Source organism: Strongylocentrotus purpuratus, unplaced genomic scaffold, assembly GCF_000002235.5.
Source record: "Strongylocentrotus purpuratus isolate Spur 01 unplaced genomic scaffold, Spur_5.0 spur5_scaffold_9, whole genome shotgun sequence".
Classification (NCBI taxonomy): Eukaryota; Metazoa; Echinodermata; class Echinoidea; order Camarodonta; family Strongylocentrotidae; genus Strongylocentrotus; species Strongylocentrotus purpuratus.
The window spans coordinates 23,334,820-23,347,337 of record NW_022145615.1 but is presented as its reverse complement, the minus strand read 5'-3'; the positions used below and the strand labels follow the sequence as shown (position 1 = coordinate 23,347,337).

Genomic DNA, 12,518 nt, shown 5'->3' with positions numbered 1-12,518 from the left:
GTACAAACCAACAATTCGTATCATCATCATCGTCATTCGTATCATAAGCACTAAAAAATCTATAATAGGATACGTTGTTATAGAATAAAACATAAAGACATCATCATCATCACCTCAAACTACACTATTATTTATCATTATAATTTTGACCAACACTAACTTGCCTTACAACAGTAATCATGATTTTAATTTAATTTCTATATTTTTTATTCCAATAAAAAGTACAGGCCAACAATTTGTATCATCATCATCGTCATTCGTATCATACGCACTGAAAATCTATATTAGGGTACGTTGTTATAGAATAAAACAAAAGACAAGCAAAGCTTCTATATTAATAAGCATAATCAGAGCAGTTAACGACGTAACATAAGATTTAATACAAGAGCAATTTAGACATGTAAATTCGGGATTATATACACCAAATCGTAAATTAGAGTTTGTCACAAATGAATCAAATATCCAAGATCTTTTACATATTGACTAATTCACAAATTGTAGTAGCGCTTTTCTAAGATAACTACCACCGAAATAGTGTTGATACAATTAAAAACAAGATAATCTAGTCTGAATCACGGATAAAAATCGATACATTTTGACCTCATTAAGATAAATCTGAACAGGTACATCTTAAATGTCTTCAGTTTAAAAGATACGTTTCACAAAACTAAATCTATACAAAAAATATGTCCTTTATTTTACCAATGAGTACATCGCGACAATGGCATGAAAGTGAGGTGTATATACCTAATAAAATAACTACCACCAAAATAGTATTGATACACTTAAGAACAATATTTTTATTTATTTATCTATTTCTAATCTCTTGTCAGGGTAGCCCACTCACCAATAAGTATAACGTTTATACATTACAGTTAAAATAAAATTCTATAGTACATTTAAGAAGATATAGCACAGCAATAATAGACGTGGCACAAACAAATACTCGTTTCCAAAATAATCATATATCATTAACCTAGTTCAACTGTAATGCCAATAGGAAAATATTGAATTAGTCGCAATTATGTGAATAAATCAAGTTAATATTACAGAACATGCACGTAGTGTTTGCTCGGCTGAGCTATTCACATATCACAACTTTGTTTAAACTATAATCTCATAAATGAATTGACAGAAGAAGCCGTTGTAATCGATTTTTTTTTTAGCTAATTCCATTCAAATATAGAAGAAACAATGGGGCTACACTTATAACAATCAGTGTGAGGTCTAGGCACACGTAAACATCCACTGTATATTTGCCTTGTATGATGCTCATGTACATCATTAGGATTGATTAAGCCTACCTTAAGATATAAGAGGGTGCTGCTAAGTTATGAACGCATTTATATATCATCATAACGCGACTTAACTCAAACATCTAATTTTAATGGCGGATAAAATTCGATACTTTTTGACACCATTAAGATAAATCTGAATATGAACATTTTAAATGTCTTCTGTTTAAAAGATACGTTTCACAGATGTACAATCTGTACAAAAAAAACTCGTCCTTGGGCCCCCATCACACCAAACTAGTTCTCTCTACGTTCTGGAACCGTCCTAGAAAATCATAAAATGGGTTGTGGTCGGGGCAGAATGTGTAAAAAAAATGTCTATAATACGATCCTAGTTCGTTCGTAAACAGTCCTCAATCCGTCCATCTCGTTTGTTCCCCGTCCACAGCCAGTTCATATTAAGTTCAGATCGGGTAGATTAGGCAGTCCAAGCCAGTCTGTAGTCAGTTTAAACCCATTATTAACTAGTTCTACCTCGTTCCCAATACGTCCAAACCCATTCTAACTAGTTCGCCACTTGTTCTAACTAGTTTTTAACCCGACCACCCCGTTCAGAGGCAGTTCAACTCTTCCTCATCTCGTTTCGAATGCGCTCCTAAAGCGTGTGCAATCCCGCCCTGACTCGGGAGTTATAAAAACCCAGAGCGTTCTCGCCATTCCTCATTCCTGTTCAACTTCAACGCTTTAGGCTTTGCAAATCAAGACGTTCAAGTCAAGCACCTATCACACCAAACTAGTTCTCACTACGTTCTGGAAAATGTTGCCAAACGGGCTCAAACTGTGTGTGAACGGAGTGAACCTATGAGCAACTATTTACGATTTTTTAAGGACTTCGTGGACGGGCTCGGACTGGCTTGGAAGGGAAGGGTGGTCTAGAACTTCGAGCCTGTTCAAAATTCTCCCCGTCCTGTAATTGGACGGAGTGACAACGTACTTAAAACGAGATGGACGTACTACGAACGGAATTGCCGTACTTCGATCCTACTAGGAACGTGTTACCACGTGATGTGGTCGAGCATCAACGAGGAAGAACGCGCTGGGTTTGTATAGCCCTCGAACCAGGACGGGATTGCAAAGCACGATAGAAGCGCGTTCGAACGCACTAAGACCAAGATGAGGACGAGTTGAACTGTCTTTGAACGGGGTGGTTGGGTTATAAACTAGTTAGAACAAGTTTCGAACTAGTAAAAATGGTTTGGACTGCTTGGAAATATCAAATGTATTACAAAATAGGTGAATTGTCAAGGCTAGTTGGCCCGCAACGGTCGTTTACAGGAAAACATTTTGATGATGGTGGCACGGAACAGAGGCTGGGACATGGCGTAGGATATAGGGTTCAGAAGGCTATTCCCGAACTGCAGATAGCTGAAGAATATGAGAGCATCAATCGGCAGACCAGGTATGATGAGTCGAGGTTCGATACTGTAGATTAAAGCAATTACGCTAATCGGAATCCATGTCAGTACGAACGCGATGACGATGAGAAGGAGAGTACGAGTCGCCTTCGTCATTTCAGCCATCGATTCCACGCGATGTGACGTTGCTGTCTGAGTTGTTAGGAGAGACAGACAGGGACCAAGTAAGAGAGAAATAGAAAGAAATAGAAAGAAAGGAAATCATGAACGCCGTAGATTTTGATAGGAACATAATTATACTTCGAAAAATATACATGCTATAAAACCTATTCCTGCATTTAGAGTGATTTTGATCTTCCAATGGAATCTATTCAAATTTTAACAAGACACCAAACACAAACAGTTCCGTAACCTTTAAATTTCCTTTTAGCGACAATTGCATATTACTTTCGTACTCACATGGGAAAGCGCGGGGAAATTATCCCTCAATGATTCATATTAAGATATCTTGTGAGAAAATTCTGTCAGCAAACAGCCTATCGTTCGTTGTAATCTTTAGGCCTGCTTATCTTATCATTTATTTGTCGCAAAAGATGTCCTTGTAAATGCAGTTCAGAAAACATGATCACAGAGATAACTTAAGAGAAATTTGAATTCTCTTTTACACAGAAATCATGCTCAGATTTGTATGTAACCATTTTGAGTCATATTCTCATTTTAGAATAGGTGGTGGACAAAGTTACTATAGTCTTTGCTATCGTGTTATAAGAGGCAAATTCTGTGTTTACGTACCGATATTTCTTGGCCAATATTTCCGACCTTGGTCTCATTACGTGATGAAGATGATGATATCATGGTGTCATCTCTGCTCCCTGTCTCTGGAATGTCACTAAATGAACCTGTATGCGATGTCGATGAAACGCTTACGCTCGTCATCTCATTATCCTTGGCGGTGGAAAGGTTGAGTTTCGTTAAACCAGTTGACTTCTTGTTGTTCCGTCTTCCAACCGTCTTCCGAATCTTGATAAAGATTCTGACATAGAGAACGACGATGATGGCCAAAGGCAAGTAGAACAAGACACTATTTTGGATCATATTCGTCAACGGACTGAGGAGGAACCGCTGAGTACATTGGGATCCGTTGTCGTGATCGACGACGAACTCCCACACTGTAACGTACCCAATCCAGAACGAGAGTCCAATCACCCATGGCAGAGAGTTGATGATGATAGCCTTGCGCTTTGATCGAGAGATAAAATGATTGATGGGATCATAGACCGCTTGATGTCGATCGGCACATATCACAACCACATTGATGTTAGAAGCATTGACGAGTCCGCTGAAGATCCCAGTTATGACCTTACAGGCATTTTGAGAAAACGGGTATCGGTAGATGTACCAGTGCTCTATGTCAATTCCCAGTCCAATGCCAATCAGCAGATCCAATATGGTGAGATTTATGATAAAGTAATTGTTGTAGGTACGGAGACGTTTTTCTACTAAGAATGCGCCAAGACTGATGATGTTGGCAAGTACAATGAGCGTGAAAAAGACAGCGATGAAGATGAGACTCTTCAGACTACGTGGAGTTGTTCCAGAGGGATCCAAAGAATGAGTTGTTACATTCAAGTATTCACTTGCATTCTGGATGTCAGTCCAAAACATGTCCGCTGAGTAGGACTGCGTGCTATTAGAAATATCGGCCATGATCAATGTTGCACCTCAAACAGATTTGTCTGTGAATATTTCTCTTAACGAAAAGCAGAAGGTTATATACAGTCATATTTACATGCTATTTTCCTCAACGAATCGGAAGCGAGACGTAGAATTAAGTAAAGCTGCGGAGGGTTAAATGGCAACAGCAAGTTACAGAAATGAAATTGGCAATCACTACTTATTCAAATTTTACAATCTCTTTTCAAAGCCCGCATATCCAGTGCGAAAAGCAGTTTCTAAAAAGAGATGTTATCGACAGCGACATATTGAACGAACTCAACCTACATATTATGTTTCAGTCCTTGAAACACATTCGCGTGTTCATATGAAATTGACAGGGAGAAATTTCATTTTGATTACCGATTCAATGTTCTTTTAGAGGTGACAATACCGTTTTCTCATCTTATTGAAATTTTGTTCGCTCAACAAAACCATCGTGGCGCATATTGCAAGAAAATCCATTAAAGAAAACATATAATAGAGAAACACTTGTAATGGCTTCATCAGGGATTTGTCAAGCAAGAACGAGCGTACTCTGGACTCCACGGGGAGGAAAGAGTGTTGTGGCCAAGGGGAAAACACTAAATTATTGTCCTAAGCGACATCTTTTCACAAAATACAATATGTTATATACCTCTCTTTAGTATGTTGAATAAATCTAGTCATCTGATTGGTCAAAATCGGAGTCGTGGTTTTAGCCATGCTCGTCTACCGGTCCATAGTTTTTTTTAAAGATTCCCGTATACCCGCCTACAGGGCAATATTTTTTTTCTTCAAAGATGCCCGTTTCCCCAGGTAACGGGCCGCATAAATACATTTTTGCTGAGATCACCATTGGTTTACATGTAAAAAGTTTCATTGTGCGAGCGCGGATACCATATAGAACTTTTTTGTGTAAGATTCCCGAATGATCGTAACATTCAAGCAACTTTCCAGCGAAAATCTTTTCTGTGATGTTTAACCAGTCTTTACTGGAGAAATGGATAAGGTAAGAATTGTTTTTAGATTTGTTTGTGAATTAGGTATATAAAAGATATATCGACAGCTTTAATATTCGAAACATTTCTGTTTCTATACTGGCTCTCTTGGACGTTACATCCTGATATGACCCGGCGCGCCGAGGGGTCATATCGGGATGTAACGTACCCTTGAGCTTATAGAAACAGCGATGCCTCTCATAGCACGCCGAGGGGTCATATCAGGATGTAACGTCCCCTTGAGCCTATAGAAACGGCGATGCCTCTCATAGCAGTCAATATATCTATGAAATAATTCATGTCATCTAAAAAAAAAAAGAGATGCATTACATTTATATTGCTGAAAAGACTAGCAAGAACATTCTGCAAAATGATTATTTGTGTGACCACATTTGGGGTAACTTAATATGCTGTAGATTACAGAAACTGCTCCCAGACCCCTCTAGCAGGGCGATCGGGCACGTTTACAGCGTAGGCGCCACAACTTGCCTTCACCATTTTCCTGCTTGGTACATTTCGAGCCCCCCCCCCTTTTTTTTTTTGTGGAAAATAGAATTGCTTAAAACTTTGCCATTGACTTTTGGAAGAAATGCAAGAAAAGACGAAGAAATTTTCACATAAATGTACAGTTTACGCATTCAGAATTTTCCATAAAGCATTTTAAGGTTCAAAATTTTTCCGAAACCCTTAAGGCGGCTCCGGACGCCACGCCGTAATGGCTTTGCTCTCGCAATTTGGCACATTTCGACCCCCCCCCCCCCCCCACCCTTTGCAAAATCCTGGATCCGCCCCTGTTAGACATGATAGAAGAATTGAACATCTACATGATGAGAGAGTAGGCTAAAGCTGATTAAAAAAAATGATGAACCTTTATTGATTATTTTTTTTCTCTATTGAAATACAACCTCTGCGAATTTCTAAAGTTTCAATTACTGATGAGAAAGATGTTTCCTTGAGTATGTCATCCCTACTTTTTACCCAAATGTCATTTGATCAATAGAACCATTTAATCAGAAACCAATCTCGTATTTACTAGAAAAAATGAAAATATAGAATAGATAAAAAAGAGGGGTAGAGAGATACAGAAAGAGGGGGAGGGATATGGTGAGACCTGCATTGAAAAGAAGAAAAACGAAGCTCAATTTCAACAGAGACCTTTGGAGGTAAAGATTTTTTTTCACTGATTGACTTTTAAGTAAGAAGTCTTTCTTTGAGGTTTTTTGAGAGACTTATATTTTAAATTCTTTGGAACTCCCGCAGTGCTGTGAGGCATACATTCGACGGAAAACTGTCTTTCTCCTTAATCTTTTTTCTAATTTGATATCTTGCCTGCATCTATACTTCTTCTTCTACTTCTTTTCTGCTACTTGTCAAAGCCTGTTCAGCATCTAGACAATGGTTCTGCTGCCGACGGTGGACGGCTTGTGCGAATTTGTGCCAAAGTATTTATACATAAGGTAAAAGTACAAATGATGTATACACTCGACAGAAGGTAATTTTTTCTCTTATTCTATTTTTTTCATTTCATCGGCATCTAAATCGTTCTCTACCCCTATACCCCTTTCATAGCCCTTCTATTGGCGTCACACTGATGAAAATACCGAAGAATTTGCCCTTTAATATGTTAACAAATGTGAAACCGCCGCTTCTCGCATGTGCCGCTGTGGCAAGCCCCGGCCGGAAGTGAAGACTTATTGCGTAACTGCTTTTTAGCTGCTGGCGCGCGCTTTGTATTTGAATTCGGCAGACAGTGTCAGTGCAGTTAGTGATATTATCATAGAGATATATATTAATTTGGATTTTTTTTTTTTTTAAACTTATTATTAATGTAAAATCAAACGAATCAATTTACGCCAGCGCCCCATCTATTTTAGCAGCATGTTCACGCACATGTGCATGCACATATATCAACAAAACGTCAACAAAAATAACTAACTGCTCGCCGGGTTCCGAAAAAGCATGCGTACATGAAACAAGAACGTCCTTTAACTATTTTCATCCATAAATTAGACATCCCTATATTTTCCAGAGTCAGCGTGAATTTTTTTCAACCAAGGTGCCTGATAGATATTCTGCTCAAAGAGTAATTTTAAGATAATGTACAGCTCACAAGAAAGTTTATCTTGTCCATAATGTACACTATGTTTTTCATTCTGCTTTCGATATATTTCTCAAGTTTCAGCCTCCCCAATTCACCAAGTACCATACAATTTGCAGTTGTTTTGCTCATAGAAAGGACTTGCTTACAAAGTTTAATGTGGAAAATGCAAGATCATGTAGCACTTCAAATCCCCATATCTCACTTACATAGAGCAGTATAGGCAACACAAGTTGATCAAATAATTCCAAGAGGTTATCAGTAGGTAAGTGCAATTAGTAAGTTTTAGAAAATTTCTATATTGCTCGTCTAGCTTGATTGAGTTGCTTAATTTGTGCTTTACGAAATTTGTCGTTGTAGTTAAAAGTAGTTCCACGATAGACGTACTCATCAACAACTTCTACGATATCGTCATCAAATTTAAATGTAGGGATCTTTCGAACTTTACCACAAGAAAATACAACAACTTTGATTTCAGCTGTGTTGACTTGAAGAAACCATTTTATTATAACAATAATCAGATACCGCATCAAAAGCAAGTTGAAGATCGCTTTCAATTTGTGCATGAACTGTTGTTTCGTCTGCATACACTAATGTACAAAGCCCGAGATGTACATCTATACCGTTTTGATACGCAGGTACATCAATTTTGTCAGGTAGAACATTTACTCCTCCAGTAATTTATTCCAAAGAGAACTCATGTCAACCAAATGGAGTCAATAAATGCACAATAAACCCTCTCTGTTGAAGACAGATAAAAATCGATCACTGAATGGAAGAAAAAAAATATGATCAAGGGTTGAATGACCATTTCAAAAACCAGCTATTCGTTTTCTTCGAGTTAAGACGAAAGTCACTCATTGGAAATTGTTGTAAACAGCTTGCTATAAAGTCAACTCAGCAACGTTATTCCTATATAATGTTGTGATCACTAGGATTTCCTTTCTTCTGATGAAGAAGGTGAATTAACTCTATTGTCCATTCCGATGGTACAATTCCACTTTCAAATACAATGTTAAATAACCTAACGATTACTGATAAAACAGAATTTGTGCTACAATTCAAAATTTCGTTTAGAACTAAACCATCGCCATGTGCTTTACCTTTTTTAGCCTATTTATTTGATATATTTTTGTCTTCCCTGCTTATAGAACGATTGATACATGGAGTGTTCGAATAAATTAGTCAGGTTCAAATATGTCTCCATTATCTCTATGAGTTTGGCTCAGACGACGAAAGTGTTCTTCAAGAGAATGAATTTCAATTTTTCTTTACTTAAACCGTTAGCTGAATTAATAATTTACCATTATGCTCGTCGCTGGTTGCTTTTAAGATTTCTTAAATCACTGTGGATTTTCATATCAAAGTTGTTTTGAACGAATAACTTTTTTTTAACATTTTTTGAAACTTTAGTATATTCCTTTTCAATACTTTCAGATTTGTCAATCTTCCTATTAGATTTGTTTTAGATGGAAATACTGAGCCCTGAACTGTCCACAATTTGTATCAAACCATGGTTTCCCATTTCGTCCAGATTGACAAGGTTCCTGCTTAAAAAACTACCATTCCGCTTGTTTTGGTCGCTGTAAAGTAAAACATTTTTTAATAAACAAGCTACATTATCTATTGATTCCTGATCAACCTCAATGTCGTGACCCTTCATATATGCGATCAACAACAAAATGTATACTTTCGACTCGACTCGATATTATCAATTAAACCTTTAGCAGAATTTATAATCCATTTAATTTTCGTCGTTGATCCCGAATCATTTTTTCACTTCTTTCACTTTTACTTTTTTCCATATCTGCTTCCGATATTCAATCATAATAGAATGAGAGATTGTGTTTATTAGATATAAATGGATCAAATACATCAACCGCAAAATTACGGAAAACTTGAAATAATTCGAACGATTTGATTTGATTTGATTTGATTTATTGGTTTCTGCATCTTTTTTCTTTTTTTCATCATACATTTTCATGAACATAATATGGCTTGATACAATAATCCAACTGTATATAATTTTATACAGAACATACACGATATTAAACAAATATATTAAATTTAAACAAATATATTGAATGCATAATTAACATACATTAGATGCAGGAGGGCTACAGAAATAAGCAAAGTAGCTTGACGTGCCCGCAGCCCTCAACTTAGATACAACAATACAAATAAAAAATAAAAAAGAGTGACTTGCAGAGAAGAAAAGGAAAGGGGAGAGAAGCTTTGGTAATAATGCAATAAATCTCATACATCTGCTGATTGAATGCAGGTTCATTCATGAATGGAAAAACGATGCCAGGTCATGGACGATTACACATCATTGTTGAATATACAGTCAATGTACACACGAACATGAATACAGTAGAATTACACACGACATGATCAATACTTAGACAATAACATAGTTTTAACTGCCTTCTTAAAAGAATACAATGTCCTAAGGTTTCTTATTACAATGGGCAGAGAGTTCCAGATGTCTGGGCCGGCGTGTCTAATGGATTTGAGAGCCAATGCGGTTTTTGGATTTCTTAGATGAAATTTTTCAGTTTGCCTTGTGGGGTAAGAGTGAATGGTTTTATTTAAATTAAACAATGGGGGAAAGTATGAAGGTAGTAGACCATTTTGTAAGCGAAACATGAAAAGCGCTATTTGTAGAAAATTTATATCATCAGCTTTTAGAGTTTTTAGTTTTGAAAAGAAGGGATTAATGTGGTCGCGATAGGAAGAATCAGTACATATACGCATGGCTTTCTTTTGTAACAGTAAAATGGCGTCAATGTTGCTTTTCGAATTTGCCCATATTATGTTACAATATGAAATATAAGGCAGTATCAATGAATTATATAACATAAACAAGATATTTGAAGGGACATAATATTTCAATTTACAGAGGATACCAATATTACGTGAAATAGTATTAAAAATATATTGCACATGATTATTCCATCTCAGATTTTCATTGATCGAAACACCAAGGAATTTCGTGCTATCCTTTTTTTCCAATAATTCACAATCCAAAGTAATTTCAATGTCAGGAATATCGTTATTTTTTCTGTTCTGAAAGTATATATAGTTTGTTTTCTTTAAATTAAGAGACAGTTTATTATTTCTATACCATTTTGATAATTTTGGTAAAATTCAGCGTTAATATTTCTTAAAAGGATCTGAAAATCTGAATTGGAACAAAATGCATTGGTGTCATTAGCGAATAAAATATACTGTAGTGCATTTGATGAATTATAAATATCATTTAAATATATCAGAAATAACAAAGGGCCGAGGATTGACCCTTGTGGCACTCCATACGTTATAGATACTAATTCTGATTTATTTGAATCATAACATACATATTGTTTTCTATTTGTTAAATAATTTTTAAACCATTGTATAGCAACACCCCTCAATCCATAGTATTCCAATTTACGTATAAGTATTGTATGGTCAAGCGTGTCAAATGCCTTGCTCAGATCCATGAATACTCCAATAACATGCTTGTGATCAGCTAAGGCATTTGACACTCTATCAAATAATTGTAACAATGCTAACTCCGTTGAATGAAGTTTTCTAAAACCATATTGATTTTCATACAACAGTTCATTTTTTGTTAGAAAATCATACAGTCTATTATAAGTCAGTCTTTCTAAGACTTTAGAAATACTTGGTAAGATAGAAACAGGTCGGTAATTTGAAACTAGAGAAGAGTCGTCTTTTTTGTATATTTGAATTACTTTTGCTATTTTCAGTGAGTCCGGAAATACTCCCGTTGTAGGAGATAAATTACAAATGTGTACTAGAGGCGTTACAATACTTCCTGCTATTTGTTTTAAGAAGTGCGTACTCATCTCATCATGACTACAAGAATAACTTATTTTCAATGAATTGACAATATTCAAAATTTTAACACACTTTGTAGGCATTTAGAAAAACGATTTATCACATGGATTTGAAAGGAATTGTAAATAATCTGAACCATTGGAATTTATTTTCAAAGCCTGAATAGGGCCTACATTTACGAAATACTTATTAAAACAATCTGCTATATCTTTATAGTCTGAAATTGTCTGACCATCATTGTTAATATTAATTTTTGACTTAGTCTTTTGCTTTCGAAGAGTTTCTTTTATGACTTTCCAGGTAGATGCCATATTGCCGTTAGCATTTTCAAATTCTTTTACATAGTACATTTTACGAGATACTCTAATTATTGTTGTTAATTTATTCCTATAACATTTATATTCGTATTTATTCTCGTTACTTGGATCACGGAGACTACGATGCGGCACAACAATCAATGGTACTTATTTTAGCACTTATAAAATCACCTTGTTTATCCACGCCTACTCAACCATCAGTTGCATTAATCATTTTAAAATGTCTACACAGTTCAAGAAATCTTTTGCCGTCGCTGTTGCATTTTCTCAAACTTATGTTCGAAGCCTGAAAATTCACAGTATCGAAATAATGGTTATCACGATAATGTATGTGGTCTGACTAAGCATGCGTGCGCGCCTGCGCCTGTGTACGTGTGTAATTAGGTTTTTATCAACGTTTATCAGTCAGAATAGACATGATTATGTTTATTAATCTGATCTGGGGACCGACCTTTAACTTCTCCATCAGAAAGATCAGGAAGCAGGGTCAGTCAGGGTCATTTTGTGGATTGAGGGTTGAGCATACCGCTGGACAAACACACATTGCGTTAATGTTCTCATTTAGTTTTGTTTGGCAACCCGTCAGATTTGACTATTTTTGCCACAAATATTTGTTGTAATGCAATGAAATAAAACCTCTTAAGCTAAACAAATCTTCTTCTTTTTTGTTAATGCCAGAATTTAAAATACCACAACGTCCTCAAATGTTAACTTAACACGGATCACAACTTACGTAATGCTGTAGCCTGGATTTCAGACTGGTGAAAAATTAAGGAATGTAATTAAATCAGCTGTGTTTCCCCGCGTTTCTCTCCAGATTCCTTTTATATTCTCCCCCAAACAGATAGTGTAAAATGTCAGTGTTTCAAAATGTATAAATCAGGATTTTCTTTTTTTTTTTTTTTTTTCTTTTT

The 12,518-nt window shown here is 36.0% G+C and overlaps 1 protein-coding gene and 1 long non-coding RNA gene across 2 annotated transcripts in view; both read right to left on the bottom strand.

Annotated features, from left to right (window-relative positions):
- LOC115920782 overlaps positions 1-3,053 on the bottom strand; it is an 8,948-nt gene extending 5,895 nt beyond the window's left edge. The window contains exon 1 of the long non-coding RNA XR_004062548.1: positions 3,041-3,053. This is a non-coding gene — a long non-coding RNA (uncharacterized LOC115920782). The remainder of the gene's footprint in view (positions 1-3,040) is intronic.
- Positions 3,054-3,412: 359 nt separating this feature from the next.
- LOC105437308 (muscarinic acetylcholine receptor M3-like) lies at positions 3,413-4,357 on the bottom strand. Its single transcript, XM_030976390.1, has one exon. It carries the CDS (start codon positions 4,355-4,357, stop codon positions 3,413-3,415), a length of 945 nt encoding a protein of 314 aa, XP_030832250.1.
- Between the last annotated feature and the right edge of the window lie 8,161 nt (positions 4,358-12,518).

What these genes read in the sequence shown, in the direction of transcription:
- LOC105437308 (XM_030976390.1), bottom strand. Translation starts at nt 4,357, where the DNA reads ATGGCCGATATTTCTAATAGCACGCAGTCCTACTCAGCGGACATGTTT.